Source organism: Myxocyprinus asiaticus, chromosome 14 (genome assembly GCF_019703515.2).
Source record: "Myxocyprinus asiaticus isolate MX2 ecotype Aquarium Trade chromosome 14, UBuf_Myxa_2, whole genome shotgun sequence".
Taxonomy (NCBI): Eukaryota; Metazoa; Chordata; class Actinopteri; order Cypriniformes; family Catostomidae; genus Myxocyprinus; species Myxocyprinus asiaticus.
The window spans coordinates 21,613,526-21,637,366 of NC_059357.1; the positions used below are offsets into that span (position 1 = coordinate 21,613,526).

Genomic DNA, 23,841 nt, shown 5'->3' on the forward strand with positions numbered 1-23,841 from the left:
ATTCTAGGATGACTAGACAGAGAGAAATAAGAAGAAACATATTCTCAATGGATCCATCTTCTTTATAATTGGTAATACACATTAAATGGACAATACTTAAGTGTACAAAGAGCTTGAAAACATTATTACACAAAATCACTATTGTGCACTAATGGAAATACATAAAGAAATGTGACATGTCATGGGCCAATATACGTATACAGTATATAGTGTATCTGTATAATGGGCCTTTATAGATATATATGTATATATATATATATATATATATATATATATATATATATAGAGTGTTGGCTCAGTTCTTATCTGTACAACTCTGTCCTGATTCAGATTAAATGTGTAAAATTAAAATGTCCTCATTATTACCTGACTAAATATTTTCTTAGAAAATTATATAAATACATATAAAATAAAGGTATATTACAATAAATAGTCGTCTTACAACTCATGCTGCAGACCAGTTTATGTCTGCTTCATGAAAGTTCAATATCACAGTCTTAAAGTCTTGTTAACTTCTGTTGCGTTTGCTCCATTCTTTTTGCCTCAACTGCTTTTTTATAATCTCCAGACGATGAGTCCTCCTAGCAGTACACCTCCAGTGAAGGCCATCATGGCTCCAAAAAAGGAAGAACAGGTGCTCCATAAAGAACCAGAAAACTGCTCTGTGGAAAATGGGTCATTTCAGCAATACTGTTTATTTGGGGGTAAAATAAAAGAGGATGTCATAGACATTAACTTGTTAATAATGAAAGTTTAAAATGTGGAATGTTCAAGTAAAATGTTCATTTAAATTGTACTTATTTAAATACGGCAATGCACAACACATTAAGTTAAATGTACTCTCATTTCATGAATATTATGTTATGAATTTAAGTATAGATTTTATTTAATTTTAAACCAACAACATTTTCTGTGTGAAAACTTGCTAAATAAAAACTATGAAAACTGTACTTATTTCTTTTCCCCAGTGTGCCAGACTGGCAGCACCATCTGGAGAACCTCCAGACACCCTTTTAGTTCTCTGGGAAACTTGCTCTTAGTTCCTGCAAGAGACTGTCAACGGCCCTTTCAGTAACTCCATAAGGGAATGGCTTCAAATCACTTGAAATATACGTATCTTTAAGTTTCTTGAGTACATACATACATTTGAGGTACCAGCTCCAGAGGGTTCTCCCAGTGTGGCATCTGAGGAACCCCAAATGGTGCCTTGAGTATCTTTTAATTGTTACAATGTGACGTGAGCTTTATCTCAAAAGAGGTGACTTGCTGCTCTTCTAAAGAGATGTACAATTGGTAATTATTAAATAGAGTTACTAGTAAACTAGTTACATTTAAGTAATTATGCAGTTATTGATATTGGAAATAAATATTGGTCTCAAACACAAATACAAGAACAAAACGGAGAAAAAAGCTGACTTTTTGCTGCACATGTAAGGCTGTTTTATTTTTTATACGACAACTTTTTATACATTGTATTGAAAAGAAGAGCTGTATACATATGTAATGTGTGCAACGTTATTCACATAGACATAGATCCCTCTGTAAAAGTCTCTTCACTCCGGGTATTCTCACCTATAAAAATTCATTTTTGACTCCTACGTCATAAATGTGTGTGCACTACATGCTGCGCGCGGCAGTGATGCTGTGCGCGTCACCAAGCATAAACTAAAGTCAGGCGCAGCGCGCTCCCGCGCTTACCACAGATGTCATCTTGAACGTGTTATGAAAATTATGGTTTGCAATGCAAATTGGTCACCGAAGACGATACAAATAATAATAATAATAATAATAATATTTTGAGATCCCATTTTATCCTCAACATTACGAACTTTTGGCTGGTTTTGAAGGAAACGAGCTCATGGGTTCCGGTGACGAACTGCTTTTTCGCTGTCAGGAAAGTCGTTGGGCTCTAGCATCTGCTGTTTATCATCATCATGGTGAAGCCTCCACACGCGCTATGTCTCCGTGGCGACGCGCTCAACAAGCCACGTGATAAGATGCGCAGGTTGATGGTCTCAGATATGGAGGCAACTGGGATTTATCCTCCGCCACCCAGATTGAGGCGAATCACTACGTGACCACGAGGATTTAAAAGCGCTCTGGGAATTGGGCATTCCAGATTGGGTGAAAAAAAAAAAAAAAGAGACTCCAATTTAACTGCACAGACACACGTATAAAAACGCATATCTGCAAAGAGAATACAGGTGCATCTCAATAAATTAGAATGTCATGGAAAAGTTTCAGTAATTCAACTCAAATTGTGAAACTCGTGTATTAAATAAATTCAATGCACACAGACTGAAGTAGTTTAAGTCTTTGGTTCTTTTAATTGTGATGATTTTGGCTCACATTTAACAAAAACCCACCAATTCACTATCCCAAAAAATTAGAATATGGTGACATGCCAATCAGCTAATCAACTCAATACACCTGCAAAGGTTTCCTGAGCCTTAAAAATGGTCTCTCAGTTTGGTTCACTAGGCTACACAATCATGGGGAAGACTGCGGATCTGACAGTTGTCCAGAAGACAATCATTGACACCCTTCACAAGGAGGGTAAGCCACAAACATTCATTGCCAAAGAAGCTGGCTGTTCACAGAGTGCTGTATCCAAGCATGTTAACAGAAAGTTGAGTGGAAGGAAAAAGTGTGGAAGAAAAAGATGCACAACCAACCGAGAGAACCGCAGCCTTATGATTGTCCAGCAAAATCGATTCAAGAATTTGGGTGAACTTCACAAGGAATGGACTGAGGCTGGGGTCAAGGCATCAAGAGCCACCACACACAGACGTGTCAAGGAATTTGGCTACAGTTGTCGTATTCCTCTTGTTAAGCCACTCCTGAACCACAGACAACGTCAGAGGCGTCTTACCTGGGCTAAGGAGAAGAAGAACTGGACTGTTGCCCAGTGGTCCAAAGTCCTCTTTTCAGATGAGAGCAAGTTTTGTATTTCATTTGGAAACCAAGGTCCTAGAGTCTGGAGGAAGGGTGGAGAAGCTCATAGCCCAAGCTGCTTGAAGTCCAGTGTTAAGTTTCCACAGTCTGATGATTTGGGGTGCAATGTCATCTGCTGGTGTTGGTCCATTGTGTTTTTTGAAAACCAAAGTCACTGCACCCGTTTACCAAGAAATTTTGGAGCACTTCATGCTTCCTTCTGCTGACCAGCTTTTTAAAGATGCTGATTTCATTTTCCAGCAGGATTTGGCACCTGCCCACACTGCCAAAAGCACCAAAAGTTGGTTAAATGACCATGGTGTTGGTGTGCTTGACTGGCCAGTAAACTCACCAGACCTGAACCCCATAGAGAATCTATGGGGTATTGTCAAGAGGAAAATGAGAAACAAGAGACCAAAAAATGCAGATGAGCTGAAGGCCACTGTCAAAGAAACCTGGGCTTCCATACCACCTCAGCAGTGCCACAAACTGATCACCTCCATGCCACGCTGAATTGAGGCAGTAATTAAAGCAAAAGGAGCCCCTACCAAGTATTGAGTACATATACAGTAAATGAACATACTTTCCAGAAGGCCAACAATTCACTAAAAATGTTTTTTTATTGGTCTTATGATGTATTCTAATTTTTTGAGATAGTGAATTGGTGGGTTTTTGTTAAATGTGAGCCAAAATCATCACAATTAAAAGAACCAAAGACTTAAACTACTTCAGTCTGTGTGCACTGAATTTATTTAATACACGAGTTTCAAAATTTGAGTTGAATTACTGAAATAAATGAACTTTTCCACGACATTCTAATTTATTGAGATGCACCTGTATGTATGTGGTGATGTTGGCCATGTTGAGTGAGGAGCTTCAAGGAAGAGCAGTAAGGATTGACACCTGTGGGAAATCACCTCTAACAGCTGTTTTGTGTTGGTGGGGGTTAATGTGAACATTACTACACTCATATTAGCTGCACTGCTTAACAGTTTATTGCGTATTATGAATTAGTTTATTAGTTAGAGTAATAATAATGTATTAACAATTTCCATAGTAGCCTAATAAAAGGAACATTAATGACACCTATTAATATTTAACATCAAGTTACCATAACATGGTTCTTAGCAGTGTGCTTTACACCATGCCAGCAAGAAACTTACCCTGATATACATTTTGTAAATTCATGTGGGACTATAATTACAAGTCTTTTTTTTATTTATTTTTTTATTGGGGGGAGAGTCCTTTCATACGTTTGTAACATGAACATTAAACATCGTTTGAAGATCCTTAACAAAGATCCCTTACCCTGCGAGTCTTCGCAAGCCATATTAAACGCAAATAAATTTCGACGTCACAGAGGCGAGAGAAAGCCTGCTCAACTAGTAACTTTTTCCTGTACAGCATGACTATAGACACATCCCGTCCCTTTCCACGAGATACCTATGCAATGAGGCGCACATTCTGTTGCGACTGCGAGAGTGGCAAGATCTTGCGTATTTGTAACGCAGTGCTGATTGAGGTGTGCATAATACACTGTCAACACCTAAGTCAGAGTTCCTTTCTGTCACATCATGAATTACTCGTTTTATAATACCAAGTTTCAAGGACGCAATATGATACTTTTCATACTTTTTTTTGACTCTACAACTTTATGCAATGCACTATGTTTATAAATGGTGAGCTGCTACTGTGTTAGTCCGTCCAATCGTAAGCGAGGAGAGTTTAGACAGAGAGTATTTAGTAGAGACGGGCCACTTCTATTTAAATTAATGGGAAAAATTGGAACGCCTTACATGTAAAAGAGCCAATCACCTTTTAGATACAGACATCGCCTGTCGATCAACTCGCTAATACGCATGCGGGAAAATTGCGTGTTTTAGCGTAATATGAGGTAAAGAAGCATAATTTGTTATTCCAATATCAGATTTTATTGATGATATGAAATATGGTTTCAGTCGTAATTTTGACCAACCGTTTTTGAGATTTCGGTGTGTCCCCGAACAGGAAAACAGGAAATGACTGGAAACAGCTTCCCGAGAGCGTTGCAAAGATGGCCGCCAGTGGACTGACTTGCTAGAGTGACTTTAGTGTAGAGGAGGTGTTTATCGGACTGACGTTGCTCAACCCAGGAAGGAAGAAGTACCTGCTTGGACTTGACAATTCACGTGTTCCTTCTTTGAAATAGTGTAAGTTGTTTTGTATTATCGTTGTTTTGTTTTATCGTTGTTTATTCGCTAGAGAATTTGACTGATCCTCTTCTCGTTAGAACCGGACAGCTTTGCATATTTAATTGCGATTACTAAGCGAAAGAATCACTGCACACTCAGTGATAGTAATTTATTTCAAATTCGGATTATTGTTCTAAAATCGAGATTTATTTGTATTTTATTTTTTAGATTTAATTGTAATGGCAGGTATTTCTACAAAGACTGTGCACGAGATCTTGCAGACAATGGAATATGGAGCATCCAGCACGAGCACTGCAGTTGCACAGGTAAAAGCACTTTCTCTTTTATAATTTATACTATTTATCATTTATACCACAACTTGCTGCCCCTATTCGCGCAAAGTGATGTTTCACATCAAAATAAATCGCATGTGACATAGGATGCATGTGACAGACATAAGCATGTGATATGATCGCCTTACAGTTAATTTGTGTGTAACAAAACAACACAACAGGACAGTTTGACTTAATGCATGAGTTAAGTACTGTGAGCAAAGTTCAGAAATGCAGCAAGGCACAGTTTATGTAATGATCTACTGCAACCTTCACCCTCTCTTTCAAAATCATGCAATTGGTTCTCTCAGAGAGGTGGAAAAGACCAGCCTATATTTACACAAATCAAACATGGTTGTAATTTGAAGCCTACATTATTGTCATGTAGCATGAGTCATGTTTCTTCTAGTTGCCTGGATGCATGACAGGAAAGAGAAATTAATTTGAGTTTGCAACACAATTAGAAGCAAATGTAAAGATTTGTATTATGGAATCCAATATGGTATTCGATAATTATTACTGAATGTAATGCCATATTTTTCCCAGTTGTGAGAAGTATTCTTCCATCTCATTCTTTCTCCTCAGGCCTGGCTAGAAAAGCATTCTCGTACTCTTGGCCTCTTCATTGATGGGAAATTTTCCTGCCTTGTAGATAGACAGACACTGAACGTGACTGATTCCAAAGGTGAGCAATATTTTACAGTATCTTATCTTGAAATTCTTCTGTTGTTCAAACTTTCATGCAACAATAAGACAATGTCTCCTGCTCCTGCCTGCCTTCTTTTTACAGCTGAGATGGTCTGCAGCATTGTTTGTGCTAAAGATGAGGATGTTGCATCCGCTGCCGCCGCTGCAGCTGGAGGCTTGAAAACCTGGAGTGAACTGAGCTGTTACAAAAGGGCCAAAGTCTTACTCCGGTACTAAATCAACAATAAAGCTGTACTTAAAGGGGTCATGACATGAGGATTAAAATTTACATTGATATTTTAACACATAAAACGTCATTGTACTATAAAGACATGCTGTAAGTTTCAGAACTCAAAACTACCTCTTCATTGTAAAAAGTGCAATCGTTGAAACAAAGTTGCCAAAATGACTCGTTCTCTACTTCCTCCACACTGTGATGTCACACTGTGGTAGAGCAGTCAAGCCAAACACTTTTCACTTCACGTCTGCTGAACCTACACCAGTCACAGCAGATCACACGATGTTTGCTGAAAGAGTGGAATTCAGATAGACAGATGCTTGAATTTTTCACAAAATAATCAGAAACATTGTTCATTTAAAAAAGGTTATGTGCTGCTTGAAATAGTGACTGCTGTGTGTACAAGAAGAAAGTCCAATAAAAGCCTGTATTATTTTAATACAGATTAAGGAGTCAGTCATTTTAATCCTTTTGAATGTTTTTTTTATTACTAAACATGATATAACTATGACAAACATAATATAACATGAGATTAACATGATGTACTGTTATAAAAACATGGATTTGTGAGTTTTTGCCGAACTGGAGGTGTTAGAATTAAAGTCATACTACCATACTATTATTTCTGCCAAATACTGAAATAGCAGAAGTAGTAAGAGTAGTTTGGTAGTATGCAACTGCGAATGCAGTCCATGAAACACATGTAACTGTTGTTATGTAAGTTTGGCCAATCGCAAATAAGCTGTGTCGTCGTTCAGAGCTCGTGCAGCTGCTGTGGAGAAACTGCGCCGACTGAGTCAGACGACTGCTCTTGAATCGCTCTCGTGGTATTTTGATGGCATACGTCACGGTGACAGCATCTCAAGCCAGACAAAATGTATAATTAACATGCACTGCTTCAAGTCCAGCGCAGATTGGTCTGCACAGCGGTGCATGAAGTCGAACACACCTAATGAGAAAGCAGGTCAGTCAAGAGCTAATCATAACAGTGGGGCATATACTGTCAAGTCTTAAAGGAGAAGCAACACAAAAACTGAGCATTTCTGACAGAGGGTCAGAATGAGGGTGGAAAATTATCATGTTTTACTAATATATGACTTTTTTCATGCAAAGAAACTTGTCAGATATTATAAGCAGACCTCAAGGAACATTAAAATAAGAAAAAAGGCATGTCATGAGCCCTTTAAAATATTGCAACCTTTGACAATATTTTGTCACATTGAATCAGGTTTATGTAAATGCATGTTAAGTCATCAAGTCATGTGCGGAAATGTTTGTATTCCAGGTTGGCGAGTGTTCTGCAAAAACACAGTCAGTGTGTATCTGAGCTGTGTGAGCTCTCTCAGTCTTCCACTTCACCCGCAGCACTGATTAGACTGGCCCAGTACTATGCCAGCTGGGCTCAACTACGAGAAACACTTATGACTGAATGGACCCCAAAAGGTGTGTGTCGATTTATTTGTGCTGGAGTATGAGAAACAGAACTTGTTAAAATAAAAGACAGAAATATTTTATTTACTTGTAAGAGGAATTCTTTGCAAGTCTCATTCTATGTTTTGCCCTCTTCACTAGGTGTTGTGGCTGTGGTTGTTTCAGATGAATGCTCTGTCTACTCTCTTTTGCTAAAGGTTTTACCAGCTCTAGCTATGGGTGAGTCTCTCTCTGTCCATCTTAAAATCTTGTGAATACAATGTTTTCATTAGAGAGTCCTATCATTTCAATGCTCTCCAGAGGCCTGTTGCACAAAGCTGGTTTCAGTTGCTACCCATGTACATTTTAGTTGGCCTTTCGGTCTCAAGAAGGCATTTTTACCATTGTTCACTGCCATAGCAACTTGTGCTACAAGGGTATTCTGGGTTACAGATCACAAACTGTCACTCCCCCTGTATCTCTCGCTCCAAATTAAAGCGTGCTTCACAGGGAAATGTACTGTATTTAAGTTAGATTTATATATTAAGATTTTATATATTACGATTTTATATATATATATATATAATATATATTAAGGTCCCCCTCGTGCCAAAACAGCGCCAACCCGCATCTCAGAATAGCATTCTGAGATGCTATTCTTCTCGCTACAATTGTACAGAGCGGTTATCTGAGTTACCATAGATTTTGTCAGTTTGAACCAGTCTGGCCATTCTCTGTTGACCTCTCTCATCAACAAGGCATTTCCATCTGCAGAACTGCCGCTCACTGGATGTTTTTTTTTTTTTTTTTTTTTTTTTTTTTGCACCATTCTGAGTAAATTCTAGAGACTGTTGTGTGTGAAAATCCCAGGAGATCAGCAGTTACAGAAATACTCAAACCAGCCCATCTGACACCAACAATCATCCATGCGATTATCTAATCAGCCAATCATGTGGCAGCAGTGTATAAAATCACGCAGATATGGGTCAGGAGCTTCAGTTAATGTTCACATCAACCATCAGAATGGGGAAAAAATTTGATCTCATTGATTTAGACCATGGTGTAATTGTTGGTTTGAGTATTTCTGTAACTGCTGATCTCCTGGGATTTTCATGCACAACAGTCTTTAGAATTTACTCTGAATGGTGCCAAAAACAAAAAAACATCCAGTGAGCGGCAGTTCTGCAGATGGAAACACCTCGTTGATGAGAGAGGTCAACAGAGAATGGCTAGACTGGCTCGAACTGACAAAGTCTACGGTAACTCAGATAACGGCTCTGTGCAATTGTGGTGAGAAGAATAGTATCTCAGAATGTTTTGGTGGCACGAGGGGGACCTACACAATATTAGGCAGGTGGTTTTAATGTTGTGGCTGATCAGTGTATATTACAACATTATAAGATTGTTTATTTGAGAGATCGGGGAACTCTTTTGAGCAGCATGTTAAAAATGCATTATTGAGTTTCTTTGCATTTCTTTACATATTGTACCTGTTTGCTGTGTGTGATGCTTAGAACCTAGGAAAAAAATACTTTTTGCAGAAGTGTTTGTAACATGATTCTCACACTTTAAAAACACATTTATTGTATGACAAGTCTTTCCACCTGAACAAATATACTGGTTAAAATTATATTGTAGACTATCACACAAAGTGACATGGCTTGAACTTTATTAAATTATATTAGGTTTTTAATTTAAATGAATATGAAAGCTTTTACATTAAGTAAAATATATAGATTTTTATGCTTTTAAAATTAATAAGCCTGAAGAAAGTGAGGGATAAGTCAAAATAAATTTTTGTGGTAATCAACATTATGCAACAAAGGCTGTTGGTTGAGCTTAACTTGTATTGAACACGTAATATACATTATATTTACAATATAAACATTTTGCAAAAACATACTGAGGTGAAATTATGTAGTGATACATATTGTGCTGTTATCAACAACAAAGCCATTTTGGCGTTAGTAGTTTTGCCATAGAGACAAATAACTTCCGAGGACCCAGGACGTGAACAGCTCTGAGTAGAATCTCAGAGTTGTCATTTCATAATTACAGTAATTCAGACATGATGTGAATGCAGCACAATGTACAAATTAATGTCACATTAGAATTCTGGTATTTATAGGCTTGGTTTAAAACTTTTCAAATTTGTTATTTAGAACGCATAATTTACTATTGTACATAAAAATAGGCCATAACATAGCTTGTTTCTCAAAATGGAAAAGCTGATATTATTCCTATCAGAACAAGTGAGGATGCAAATGTATTACTACCAGTCCACCTGTGTGGGCAACCAAACTTTATATATATATACATATATTTCCTAGGTAATGCTGTTATTGTTGTACCTGGCAAGTCAACCACTCTTCCTGCCCTTCTGTTGGCTCAGCTGTTTATGGAGGCAGGATTTCCAGCTGGAGTTTTGAATGTGGTGACAGGCAGTGAAGCATCACTGGGTGCCAAAGTGGCTCAAAATCCACATGTGAACCACCTGACCTACAGTGGATGCAAACAGACTGGAGAGGCACTGGCTAAAGCAGTGGCTGGTTGGGGAGTCCCCATGTCATTGTCTCTTTCATTCAGCTCTGTGTGCCCTTTTATAATCTTTGAATCTGCGGACATCGACAGTGCAGTGGATGGAGTTATAGAGATTGCCTTCAAAAAGAAGAGAGATGTGAGGAAATATCATATATATATATATATATATATATATATATATATATATATATATATATATATATATATATATATATATACTGGCAGCCAGAGGTTTGGAATAATGTACAGATTTTGCTGTTTCAGAAGGAAATTGGTACTTTAATCCATCTAAGTGGCGTTCAACTGATCATAAAGTATAGTCAGGACATTACTGATGTAAAAAACAGCACCATCACTATTTGAAAAAATCATTTTTGATCAAATCTAGACAGACCCCATTTCCAACAGCCATCATTCCAACCCCTTATCCTTGAGTAATCATGCTAAATTGCTTATTTGGTACTAGAAAATCACTTGCCATTATATCAAAGACAGTTGAAAGCGTTTAGTTCGTTAAATGAACCTTAACATTGTCTTTGTTTTTGGTTTGAGTTGCCACAGTATGCAATAGACTGGCATGTCTTAAGGTCAATATTAGGTCAAAAATGGAAAAAAAGAGTCATTGTTTTGTGGAATGAAGGATCTGCAATGCTTGAAATTGTCAAAAAACTGAAGATTTCATACAAAGGTGTACACTGCAGTCTTCAACGACAAAGGACAACTGGCTCTAACAAGGACAGAAAGAGATGTGGAAGGCCAGATGTACAACTAAACAAGAGGATAAGTACATCAGAGTCTCTAGTTTGAGAAATAGATGCCTCAGGTCCTCAGCTGACAGCTTCATTGAATTCTACCTGCTCAACACCAGTTTCATGTACAACAGTAAAGAGAAGACACAGGGGTGCAGGCCTTATGGGAAGAATTGCAAAGAAAAAGCCACTTTGGAACAGAAAATCAAAAAGAGTGGTCAAAGAAACACAGACATTGGACAACAGATAATTGGAAAAGAGTGTTATGGATCTTAACCCCATTGAGCATTTGTGGGATCAGCTAGATGGAAGGTGCGTGAGAAGTGCCCAACAAGACAGCCACATCTATGGCAAGTGCTACAATTTGTACAATCTGGACAAACTGACAGCTAGAATGCCAAGGATATGCAAAGCTGTTGCTGCACGTGGAGGATTGTTTTGATGAGAACTCTTTGAAGTAGTTTAAGAAGTTTTATTTTTTATTTTTTTATTATAATAGTAATTTTTCACATTATTAATGTCTTGACTATACATTGTGATCAGTTGAATGCCACTTTGGTGAATAAAAGTACCAATTTCTTTCCATAAGAGCAAAATCTGTACATTATTCCAAACTTTTGGCCCCCAGTGTATACATTACCATTCAAAAGTATAGGGTTACTTACTCATTCTTTATTTTAATTTTTTTCACATTTTAGAATAATAGTAAAGTCATAAAAACTATGGAATAACATAAATGGAACTATGGAAATTATGTTGTGACTAAAAAAAATCCAAAATAAATCAAAACTGTGTTATATTTTAGCATCTTCAAAGTAGTCACACTTTGCCTAGAATTTGCAGACATGTACTCTTGACATTTTCTCAACCAAATTCTTGAGGTATCACCCTGGGATGCTTTTTAAACTGTACTGAAGGAGTTCCCATCTATGTTGGGCACTTATTGGCTGCTTTTCTTAATTATTCGGTCCAAGTCGTCAATTTAAAAAAAAAAATACAATTTTAGTTTTGTAATGAAATAAATGAATATGGTGGCACAATTATATTTTTGTCTACAAAACTAATTTCAAACATTTAAGCATACACCTTCAGATCAAAAGATTTTTAAGATCATGAGAAACATTTCAGGCAAGTGACCAAAACTTTTGAACGGTAGTGTATATATTGCAATTTATATTTATGTAACAATTTTGTTAATCAGGATCTAAATATATGAAATTGCCTATTCTACATTTGAAATACACTACTAAATATACTATTGTAGTGATTATTTGCGCACACAAAAAAAGTATACTTATTGGCACCTTTCCTGCAGTACCTCCATAGTCCACTAGAGGGGCCAACATACGTAACCCACTGCAGTAGAGAGTTGTGTATACAAAGATTTAATTTATTTAGTAGAAAATATAATGTGTCTGTTTCCCCACTCCAGTTGCAGTGGGTGCTTTATGTACAGGAGTCAGTGTGGGAAAGTGTTGTAGCCAAGCTGAAGTTGAGAATAGCTGGGATGAAATGTGTTCCTCTTGCAACTGAGATGGACAGGAATCTTATAGATGCTGCAGTTCAAGAGGCACAACAGCAGGGGGCAACGGTGAGTTGTAAAATTTCACTGGTTTTACATAGAGTACAGCAGACAGGGTAGAGTTTTCGGCACTGATTAATGCAAAATTTATTGGGGACATTTATCTTTTTTATTTTCTTATATTGAAGCTGATCCAGTCGTGTGCACCACCTTCTACTGGTGGTCTCTACACCCCTACTGTACTATGTGGTCTGGCTCCCTCCTGTGCCTCTGTGATTTCACCTCCTCCAGGCCCTGTGCTGCCCCTTGTATCTTTCAGGAGTTCTGCTGAAGGAGTTACTCTTGGTGAGGCTGAATAGATAGAAGAGCTGATTTTATTGAAGCTCTAAATGAGACTGTGTAATCCCTGCTATAATTACAGGCTATTAAGTTAGACATACATGTGTTTAGCCGTGATAGTGGTGACTGTATTGTTTTGCACTTTATGTGATCTATGATTATGTGTAGGAAACCACAGCCCTCATGGTCAAGCTGCATCTATCTGGACCGAAGACTTGACTCTGGCTTTGGAGTCTGCAAAGAGGTACATGCATGCTCTGATCTGAAGGTCATGCCTACATATGAGGATCTGTCAGTCTTGATGACCTTGATCTCATTTTGCCTACTGTCTGCACACCTTTACACATTTGTATCCTTTCTCTTCTTTTGTCTTTGCTCTCTTCATCTCTCTTTCTATTGCACCCTCCCTTTTTCTATAGCCTGTGTGTAGGCTCTGTGTGGGTGAACTGCCATTCTGTCATGGATCCCGCACTACCTCTGTGTGGACGGAGGGAGAGTGGGAACTGCACTGATGGAGGCAGAGAGGTATATTATTATGAAATCATGCTTGACCTGTCACTTGTATATGGGTAGTTGACATTTAACATTCATATATACAGTGTATGTATATATATATATATATATATATATATATATATATATAACATTTGTATGCACAATTTGCAATCATATTTAATCAAACTACACAATGATTTAGATGTTATAGATATTACGTTTTTCATTTTATGTTAATACATGATTTTCTGTAAAGCTGCTTTGAAACTATGTGTGTTGTGAAAAGCACTATACAAAGAAAAATGACTTGACTTTTAGATAAATTATTGCATGTCACACTGCGGGACACTGCTGAAACTGCTCGTCATGCCAGCTACCCTTACACTAAGAGTGGGTTTCAGTGGTGTGTTGGTTTCCATTTCTGCTTTTTGGGTTTCCATACAGTTTTACTGATTGGTTGATGGTTTGGTGTGTAATGTGTAATTGTGTGTAATTCAGCATGTCTGACAGGATGTCTTTGTCTAACAATGCTTTCTGTTCCTCTGTAGGGACTGTATCAGTTCCTGCGCCCCTCTCTGTCACCCTCCCACCCACGCTGTTCATGCACCTCTATGAACTATGCAGATTTTGGCTCTGTAGTATCCAAATTCCTGATACCTGAAGGATTTGATCCTTCCAGGTGGGTGTACTGTCTGTCATGTCACATTAACAGGCAGGAGTTTAGTGTTTTTTTTAAATTGAGAAATGTTATTGGGTTTTGTACACAGCAAAAAATTAAATGATTAATGAAACGAATGCTTAATGAGTTTGTCCTTATTTTTAGGAAATGTAGCCGATAACCAAGACTGCATAAGATATTAAGGCTTGCTTTCAGAGATGTATTGCCATATTGCAATTTTAATTCCCCTTTCACAACTGTCACATCTGTTTATGGCATTTTTCCAACATTAACATGAGAACGAGAGAATAAAAATTACATTTTACATGTTATTAGGAGTGCCAACCTTTCTACATATTGTAGCTATTATTATTTCTGGATTGTGCATTTGGATTCACAGTTTTTATAAAGTGTGTTTAATAATAAATTAGGAATAAACAATCGGTTTTTCATATCTGCGTTTTCGTGCTTATTACCGATATTAATGACTTGACTTACCGATATTAATTTGGTTAATAATTGGCCGATAAATATTGGCAGCCGATACATCGGTGCTTCCCTAAAAATACGTGTATTTTGTCTTCTGGAGCTGGCAAATTTTTTTCTCTCTCTTGTTTGAAGCATAAATCTTAAGTACTTTTGCTATAAGGTAAATTAATCTTGTTTTAAGAATGTTTATAGATATTTTTATTGAAAAGATTTTTTTTTCCTTTTTTTTTGGAAGACAATGTCACACATTAAACCGACTTGTTCCGGAGTGTAGGAATCTTTAAATATTATGGTAGTATTTAGATTTGATTTGATATAATATAGATTTCAGCTTTACAACCTAACAAATGAATCATATTGGGCTCAATGTTCATGGTACTCCAGTGATTTTGCATAAAATATCATTTACAATTACTGTCAGTGGCTTACTGTATCCTACTTTTATGACCCTCTCTGTTTCTCTCTCGCTCTCTCTCTCTCTCTCTCTCTCTCGCAGTGTCCCTCGCTTTTACTCCCAGTTAGTGGGTGGTCAGTTGCGTAAAGCTGACTCTGGCCACAGCAGGTCAGTGTTGGCCCCTGGGGGTACTGTGCTGGCTCACTGCCCGGATGGAGGCAGGAAGGATGTCCGTAATGCAGTAGAGGCAGGCATTAAGGTCCAGCCAGTGTAAGCCCATATAGAAAAGTTCCTGTTAGCTAAATAAAACAAATAGACCAGTTATGGTAGTCAACCTATTTTGTCAATAAATAGTGATTGCCAAATACTCTGCCCTACAAAGCTTTTGGATTTTCCAGCCAAATGTGGATTATCAAATATTCATTTAGGGCAGAACTGTGATTCACTTGTTGCATTACACTGTTACATTGTTGTAACAGTGTAATGCAACAATTGTTGCATTGTCTGTACAAAATGTCTTTCTTGTCCATTCTGCAGCCTTAATTCACACTGTTGTGTGCTGTTGTCCTCTCATTTGTTTTACAGGTGGATGAAGAAGAGCCCTGCTACACGCACTCAGTCCCTTTACTCACTTGCTGACAGTCTTGAGAAAAGGAGACGGGATATGGCTGTATCAATCCAGAGTCAAACCGGCATCTCATTTGAAGAGGCGGACAAAGAGGTGGAGCTGAGCATCTCGAGGCTCTCTGATTGGGCTGCACGCTGTGATAAAGAGCAGGGAGGAATTCCAGTAAGTTCATACAGTTTGATTTAGTGTTTAGATGTTTATTTGCATGTTTTCTAATTATGTGTATCTCTTAAAAGTTTCTGCCCCAGTCTGGCTCTGCCCTGTTGACTCCTGAGGCTTTAGGCGTGGTGGGTGTGATTCTCCCCAGCTCCAAACCACTTCTTTCTTTGGTGTCCCTGCTGGGGGCTGCTGTTGCCATGGGTAATGCTGTTGTTATGGTGCCAAGTGAAAAATACCCTCTTCCAGCTCTTAATTTTATACAGGTTTGCTACTTTTTTTTTTTAACAGTACTGTAATCTTTACTTTGCCTCTCTTTAAGGATTAGTTTACTCCAAAATTTAAATTCAGTCATTGTTTACTCACTCCTGTGTTGTTATAACCCTAAATTACTTTATTTTTCTTAACACAAAGGGAGAAATTGTGAAAAATGTTGTGCTCAGTGATGTCATACAATGGTAGTTTATGGTGACCACCCCTTCAAGCTTCAAAAGACCACTAAAGTATAATTCAGAAGTCTAATAAATTATTCCATGAGACTCATGATTGTTCTGAAAGCATACAGTAAGTTTTGAGAAGAACCGAAATCTAATGTATTATTCAGTGAAAATGTCTACTGACCGTTGATATCCTGTGCGCGTTCATGAGCAACAGTTCATGCAGCCCCCTCGTGACATTGGGGTGTTCAAGTGAAAATTTGTTTTGTTTATCTAAAAACAGGTCGTTTAGATGTAAGGCAGAATGTTAGCCTCAGTCACCATTCACTTTTATTGAATACAAAAAAGATGCATTGAAAGCGAATGGTGACTGAGGCCAAAAATCGACAATATACTGGCCATCAAGTGACGCCCTAATACAGTACCAGACCATATAACAAATTTTTTTATGTAGTCTGTCATATCTTCATCTTTTACCTTGTTTTGTTTGTTTATCAAGGTTCAGGGTGCATGTTACACAACCTGTTGTCATCTGCCTAATTGGCTAGCTTCTACCAAGTTAATCTTTTACCTTTTACCTGTTTTGTTTATGGTTATCAAGGATCAGGTCCTGTTACGCAACCTGTCCTTGTTGGCATCTGCCTAATTGGCTAACTTCTATCAAATGATGAATTTGCTTTTCAAAATACTGTCCAGTTTGATTGGAAGCAAGGCTTTGGATGTCTCCTCCCTTTTGACAAGTTGACAAGCCTATTAATTTTGCTATTCTAATTACATACAATTATATGTTCAGTTGCAATGCATTATTTGCATTTAGCATTGTTTTTCCCTGCTGTCCGCAACGTGATCAGAATAGTCCTGTGACCCATTTTTGGTTGAGAACCATTGCCTTATCATTTTTGAAACACCCTCTCAACCTCGACTTCTGCTCTTTACTTAAAGGTCCTGCAGGCCTCTGATATTCCAGGGGGTCTGGTCAGTATAATAACAGGAAGCAGGGATCAGCTGACCCAGGCACTTGCCAACCACAGTGTGATTCAAAGCCTTTGGTATTGGGGAAGTAAAGAGGTGAGGATTTTTTTTCCAAGTAAGTAGAGTTACATTGAGGAATAAGATTTTTACACACTTTAGAGCAAATTACTTTACAGTTTGAGCTAGTTCTCTCAATGCTCTTCTTTTTTGTATATAAAATAAAATAAAATAATCTGTCAGAAAAGATGATGAATGGTACTACTTTACACATTATTTCATAAATATATAGAGTTATAAAATACTGTTTTACATAGCTGCATAAGCATACAGATATTTTGCCTTTGTTTTTTCTAGAAGAACAGCATGCTCTTTCAGCACTAATGCAAGCATGACACTTAAAGGAAAAGTTCACCCAAAAATGAAAATTCAGTCATTGTTTACTCACCCCTGTGTTGTTATAACCCTATATGACTTTCTTTTTCTTAACACAAAGGGAGAAATTGTGAAAAAATGTTGTGCTCAGTGATGTCATACAACGGCAGTTTATAGTGACCACCTCTTCAAGCTTCAAAAGACCACTAAAGTATAATTCAGAAGTCTAATAAATTATTCCATGAGACTCATGATTGTTATGAAAGCACATAAGGTTTGGTGAGAAACAAACTGAAATCTAATGTATTATTTAGTGAAGATGTTCACTGACCGTTGATGCGCGTTCATGATATGGCACGAGAGCAACAGTTCATGAAGCCCCCTTGCGACATTGGGGCGTCAAGTGAAAACTTTTGTTTTTCTAAAAACAGGTCCTCCACAGTGATGGTAACAACAGAACACAACACAGCTGCACAGAGAACAGAACTTACTAAACATTTCTGAAGAGTTTGTAGTCGAAGAATCTATGCATTTCTATACCCAGCCTTATTTGTTTTTTAAAGTTTTTAGGTGCCAGTTCACAGTGGACGGATACCCACACGATGCCGAAAATAGAAAACAAGCGATCGATAGACTGTACCGTCGCTCCTCACTGCTGGTTAGGACAAAAAGTCTGATTACCATAGAAAATGTACATTTTATCACGTGTCGTTTGCTGTCAGGTTAGGACACAGTGTGACTGTGTCTGCCTGTAGCCTCCTCAATGTTTCTTTTTGATTTCCGAGTACTCCATTCACAAAAATAAGGCTGGTCATAGAAATGCATCAATTCTTCGACTACAGACTCTTCGGACATGTTTAGTAAGTTCTGTTCTCTGTTTTGTGTGCAGCTGTGTTGTGTTCTGTTTTTAGATAAACAAAACAAGTTGTCGTGAAGGGGCTGCATGAACTGTTGCTTGCGTGCCCTGTCATGAATGCGCACAGGAGATCAACGGTCAGTGAACATTTTCACTAAATAATACATTCGATTTAGGTTTGTTTCTCAACAAACATTATCGTATGCTTTCATCACAATCATGAGTCTCATGGAATAATTTATTAGACTTCTGAATTATACTTTTGCATTCTTTTGAAGCTTGAAGAGGTGGTCACTATAAACTACCATTGTATGACATCAATGAGCACAACATTTTTCACAATTTCTCCCTTTGTGTTAAGAAAAAGAAAGAAACTCATATGGGGTTATAACAGCACAGGGGTGAGTAAACAATGACAGAATTTTCATTTTTGGGTGACCTAATCTTTTAATGCCTAGTTCTTTCACTTCTCTCTGTCAGGGCTGTCAGTTCCTTCAATACTCCTGTGTCAATCCTCTTAAACGTCTGTGGCTCCACTGTGAAGAGGAGGAGAGTGAAGGAGGCAGAGACTGGACCAGCTTAAATCCTTCTCTTCAAGAAGAGCTTTGGAGGAAGGCTGTGGTCTGGAAGAGTGTGTGGATCCCTACTGCATAAAAACACTTATTCAGCTAGAGGAACAAGGGGAGGGGGTGGTAGTATATTTTGGGAAAGTTTATGGGGACATTAGAAGAATTTGTAACATTTGTTTCACTTTAAGGTCATGTGTAAAAAATGTTTTTTTAAATTTTATTTTATATATATATATATATATATATATATATATATATATATATATATATATATATATATATATATATATATATATATTTGTTGACTGACTGAGACTGGTTTAGATGCAGTTGTAGTCTGACAAAGAATTAGTATTACCCAGGTCTAACTTGTATTTTTTCCAATATATCAATCAGGTTTTATCAAAATTAGTGACATTAAAACAAAACTGATAATTCTTATTGGTTAAAAACACTATGCGCTGACATCGCAGTGAATTTCAGTTAATAGATGTTTGTGGGTGGTATCTCATTTAGCATTGATATTGATGTTAAAATTACCAAATCTTAAAGTGATAAACTGTATTTTAAATTATTATAGGTATTTCTGTTAGAGATACAGCCTTACATTTTTGATGGTATGAATATTTTTTATGGACAAAACAGTTGAAGACATCCTAATTAAATGATCAAATTAATACAACTGTAGGCAGAAATGGGTGTTTCCTGGTGTTACTAAACTGAAAGGTAGTCACTTCATTCTGTAACTGACATTTAAAGACATTTTCTAAGAACCACCCAAAAAACGAAGCAATTTATATTGTGAAAATACTAATAACTTTGTCAAATGGAAATACTTAGGAGTGTATGAATTAAAGTGACATTAAGGAATGCAGTTTACTTTGACAAAGTTGAAATGAGGATTACACACCCCTGTGAGTTGACATTATGTCTTACATAACAGGAAATAAATGTGGAAATGCTGAGTCACAGTGACACAGCTCTTCTCAGTGTCAGCTCTTTTGAATTTATGCTTACTGTGGCTGCCACACCAAGGTTTTGTTAGCAATTTTGGGTACAAAAAGTGATTAGTCACTATCACCTGACTGCTTTGTATCCACAGGCATTAACCATGTGGAAAACTAGGCTAAATCCATAACTGAATAACATGTTATTGCTCAATGGTCCCATGGTATTTGCCATAAAATATTAATATAGTGATACATACAATAGTAAATATCTGCCCAAAAAACAAACAAACTTGTAGATATTACTATGATTTTATTTTTAAATTCTTGTCTTCATAGTGAGAAAATTATTATTTCTAAGCATTAGTAAACCATGTTATTATTCATTTATGTTATTACTATCAGCATCTAGTATCTAACCTTTTGATCCATTGGCCTACAAACAAGTACAAACAAAGGTAAATGTAGGGATGAAAACAGTACTTTCAGTTTTCCTGGAAATAGTTTATGGTTAAACCTTCAATGTTTGTTGTGAAAATACAATGTGGCACATGGTGCTTAATAAAAAATGAACAAGATGCTGCGATATATTATAAATTGCCCATTCGTTTGTATTGTATACACACTTCTCTCATGACACAATTAAACGTGTGTGTGTGTGTGTGTGATATATATATATATATATATATATATATATATATATATATATATATATAAATGTTTTTATATATATGTTTTGTTTATATATATATATATATATATATATATATATATATATATATATATATATATATAAACAAAACATTTCAGGATAAGTTGATGGACATTTTTTAATTGTTGTGCACACTTTTCAGTTAACTTTGGATTCGAGTCTTGATAGGTGAAAAATAACAACCAAAGTAGCATTTTTGAATTTATACCATATGGAAATGTTTGCCGTTATCTGTTTAATGACAAATGATTTCTTATTGGATTCATCTTGCTATTAATTTAGTGGAAAACGACATGAAACTTAATGTCGTCTTTGCTGTCTCACAAAACAACAGACTCTCAGCTGATTTTCTTTTCACTTCCTCATTCAGCTCAGGTTTCTGATTGGCTGGTTTCTGTTCCTCTGACGCGTCATGTTTTGAGCGTATAAAAAACGAACGCGCACCCTCCATTTCAGCGTCTGGAAAATCTCAAGAGGTTCTTGCTTCAACAGTGATTGAACGGAACTTCGATCTCGTTGGAAATATTTTCCCGAATACATCTCATCTACTATTTATAAAATTTTCTTACCAACGTTTTGATAATAAAAATATAAACATCCGCCGAAATGGATTCTCAGATTCGCCAGAACTACAACCGCGAATGCGAGGCTTTGATCAACAAGATGATGAACTTGGAGCTTTATGCATCCTACACCTACACTTCAATGGCAAGTACCTCTAGTTTTACATTTATACGCTCAAACGTATATTTTGACGTTTGGTGACATGTAGTTTTGGCATCAGAAGATTCAAGGAGTCTTTTGTGTGTGTGTGTGAATTTGTACTTCACGGTTAGCTATAACGCATGCAAAACGACCTCAGCCCTTCTATCGTTAAATCGCTATTTACTCGTGGGCTACTCCAAAAATCTGTGGTTAATTTTTTTTTCTTTTTTTTTTTTTTTATCGTATTATCGTTTTGTTTCCAACAGGCTCACTACTTCAAACGGGATGATGTGGCACTTCCTGGTTTTGCAAAGTTCTTCAAGGAGAACAGCGAGGAAGAGCGGGAGCATGCCGAGAAATTCATGGAGTTCCAGAACAAAAGGGGTGGACGCATTGTTCTTCAGGATGTAAAGGTGACCGTATTTTTGAAACTATCTTCTTTCCCCGTGAACCATTTTAATGTATGCAAATATGCTTGTTTGTAAGTGTACATTTAAATGCTGATTTGATCTCTTTCTCCCTCTCTCCCTCTCCCCAGAAGCCCGAGCGTGATGAGTGGGACAATGGACTGACTGCTATGCAGTGTGCTCTGCAGCTGGAGAAAAATGTCAACCAGGCTCTGCTGGATCTGCATAAGGTTGCCTCTGAGAAGGGCGACCCTCATGTGAGTGGCTCATTTCATCCCCGATAAAGCAAGAAGTAGACATGCGAGTCACAATTGAAAAGATTGGGCATACTTGTGTGTTCTGTCAGCACTGGGCATTCCTTGTGTGATTACTTGAAGTTGAGATACTATTTTGGGGTAATTAGGATAATGAAAGATGTTTTTATATACATTGCTCCAGTTTCCTCCATTCTACGTGATTTAATTAAATATCCTAAATTCTTTTGATTTCTTGTCCTACAGCTGTGTGACTTCCTGGAGACTCACTACCTGAATGAGCAGGTTGAGGCCATCAAGAAGCTTGGCGATCACATCACCAACTTGTCCAAGATGGATGCTGGCAACAACAGGATGGCAGAGTACCTGTTTGACAAGCACACCCTGGATGGACAGAGCTAAATGCGGCCCTCAGATCCACTGCATGCTGCAAAGCTTCCATTAATACTAGATGCTTAAATTGTCGTGCAATATGATAACACAGCTCTTGCAAAGTTTTTGAAGTCTGAGATCAGGTTAACGTCAAGTAAAGTTTTGATGTCACTAAATAAAATGATGCAGTCTTGCTCTTTAAATTAGTCCACTTGTGATCTTCACCAAGCCATTGTTTTGTTGTTGAATGTACACTAACTGTTTTTAACCTAGTGAATTTTGATGAATAAACATTTTGGGCTGGATTGACTTGTCTTTATTTAAAATAGTGGGATTTGATTGTGGGGTAGAGTCAGGATTTATTCAACCAGGTGCTTTAATTTCAGTGAATATGATTGGGACCCCAAAAAAAGTTGCCAAAGAAATTTATAAAAGTCCAGAGGTGAACATACGTTAAAGGCTACATGTTAGGACTAATTTTCCCTCAAAATGTGAGACACAAGCAGCACTAACGATTAACTCATCTCTGCCCAATGCTGTATGTCTGGCTTAATGTCTTGCTATCTGAGAACGCTCCGTGTCTGTGTACAGTCGAACGCGAGCCTGTCCATTTGACAGTGTGACTGCTACGAGGCATCGGACTATTTCTCTTCAGGAGTTTAGACCCACAAAAATGTATTTATATACCTTCAGATTTGAGTTATACAAATACAGGTATCTCCTGACCTCCTTACTCACACACTCTTGACATGCATCTCTACCGTTTTTATTTTTACCTTCATCTCCTGTTATTTACCGACGATATCTTCTAGCGTTATAACTGGATCAATGATGCAACGTTAAACTGCCAGCAGGAGGTGAAGCCACCGGAAGTGTTCGAGCGGCCATCTTGGTATGCTCAAACTGTCATAGAGCATCAATGACTGACAGGTGAAAACACCCCCGTTACGCCATCTCCGACCTCCGGATAGTTCCATTTCGCCCTCTAGTGACAATCATGTTTAATGTTTTATTAGCTCATGGAAAATATTTGTTAAAAGGCAGAAGATATATGTGGATCGCGATGTCAGATCATTCATCTGCCTCGGTGTCCAGCCTATCAGTACAGCACAATGAGTACTAAAGGAAGCGGCAAAACGGTCCACAAGTTGTAATGCAAGTATGAAAAGCTGTAATATTAGCTTCTTTTGGGGTGACAGCATGTCCGTTTTCCTCTGAGGGTCCTTAAAAAATTAAAACCGGGATTTTTAATTCGCCTAAAATGCCCAGGATTTGCCTGTTTTCATATTGAAGCGCTCGCTGTTGTCATACACGGATACATTTCTTAAATTACGTGTTGGTTTGCCATTTAAACCTAGCCTATCCGTTTAATTTTAACCAGCTTTGCTTGTCTCCCTCTCTGCGCATGTGATACAGGGAGAGAGCGCGCGCTCTTATTCAAATGACCGCGAGAACAAGACACTCTTTGATGAAAATATAAAACAAGTAACTCTGA

General features: G+C 37.4%; 2 protein-coding genes and 1 long non-coding RNA gene across 4 annotated transcripts; 2 read left to right on the plus strand and 1 right to left on the minus strand.

The window, feature by feature from the left end:
* Positions 1 to 945: 945 nt before the first annotated feature.
* Positions 946 to 4,989, minus strand: LOC127451373 (uncharacterized). Its single transcript, XR_007899096.1, has 3 exons — positions 4,910 to 4,989; positions 1,145 to 1,274; positions 946 to 1,053 (listed from the first exon to the last, which is right to left on the minus strand). It is a non-coding gene; the product is annotated as an uncharacterized LOC127451373 (long non-coding RNA).
* aldh16a1 (aldehyde dehydrogenase 16 family, member A1) lies at positions 4,987 to 20,493 on the plus strand. 2 transcript variants are annotated; one of them, XM_051715974.1, is made up of 17 exons: positions 4,987 to 5,123; positions 5,334 to 5,431; positions 6,023 to 6,122; positions 6,228 to 6,354; positions 7,648 to 7,805; positions 7,935 to 8,012; positions 10,103 to 10,449; positions 12,495 to 12,653; positions 12,773 to 12,929; positions 13,092 to 13,167; positions 13,343 to 13,448; positions 13,967 to 14,097; positions 15,062 to 15,229; positions 15,545 to 15,749; positions 15,824 to 16,009; positions 17,123 to 17,248; positions 18,861 to 20,493. In XM_051715974.1, the coding sequence occupies exons 2-17, from the start codon at positions 5,345 to 5,347 to the stop codon at positions 19,032 to 19,034; spliced, it is 2,385 nt and encodes a 794-aa protein (XP_051571934.1). In that variant the 5' UTR covers positions 4,987 to 5,123; positions 5,334 to 5,344; the 3' UTR covers positions 19,035 to 20,493. The 2 variants fall into 2 exon arrangements, with proteins under 2 accessions (XP_051571934.1, XP_051571936.1); XM_051715976.1 differs by having other exon boundaries at positions 5,352 to 5,431.
* Positions 20,494 to 21,047: 554 nt separating this feature from the next.
* On the plus strand, positions 21,048 to 22,651 carry LOC127451311 (ferritin, middle subunit-like). The gene is made up of 4 exons (XM_051715885.1): positions 21,048 to 21,316; positions 21,580 to 21,726; positions 21,852 to 21,977; positions 22,221 to 22,651. The coding sequence occupies exons 1-4, from the start codon at positions 21,215 to 21,217 to the stop codon at positions 22,374 to 22,376; spliced, it is 531 nt and encodes a 176-aa protein (XP_051571845.1). The 5' UTR covers positions 21,048 to 21,214; the 3' UTR covers positions 22,377 to 22,651.
* Positions 22,652 to 23,841: the final 1,190 nt, after the last annotated feature.

Bases quoted from the DNA above. Each gene is read 5' to 3' on its own strand.
- aldh16a1 (XM_051715974.1), top strand. From the start codon at position 5,345: ATGGCAGGTATTTCTACAAAGACTGTGCACGAGATCTTGCAGACAATG. The intron at 14,098-15,061 runs GTGGGTGTACTG...TCTCTCTCGCAG, and splicing joins GAAGGATTTGATCCTTCCAG to TGTCCCTCGCTTTTACTCCC. The intron at 16,010-17,122 runs GTTTGCTACTTT...CTTTACTTAAAG, and splicing joins CAGCTCTTAATTTTATACAG to GTCCTGCAGGCCTCTGATAT.
- LOC127451311 (XM_051715885.1), top strand. From the start codon at position 21,215: ATGGATTCTCAGATTCGCCAGAACTACAACCGCGAATGCGAGGCTTTG. The intron at 21,317-21,579 runs GCAAGTACCTCT...TGTTTCCAACAG, and splicing joins CCTACACCTACACTTCAATG to GCTCACTACTTCAAACGGGA. The intron at 21,727-21,851 runs GTGACCGTATTT...CCCTCTCCCCAG, and splicing joins TTGTTCTTCAGGATGTAAAG to AAGCCCGAGCGTGATGAGTG.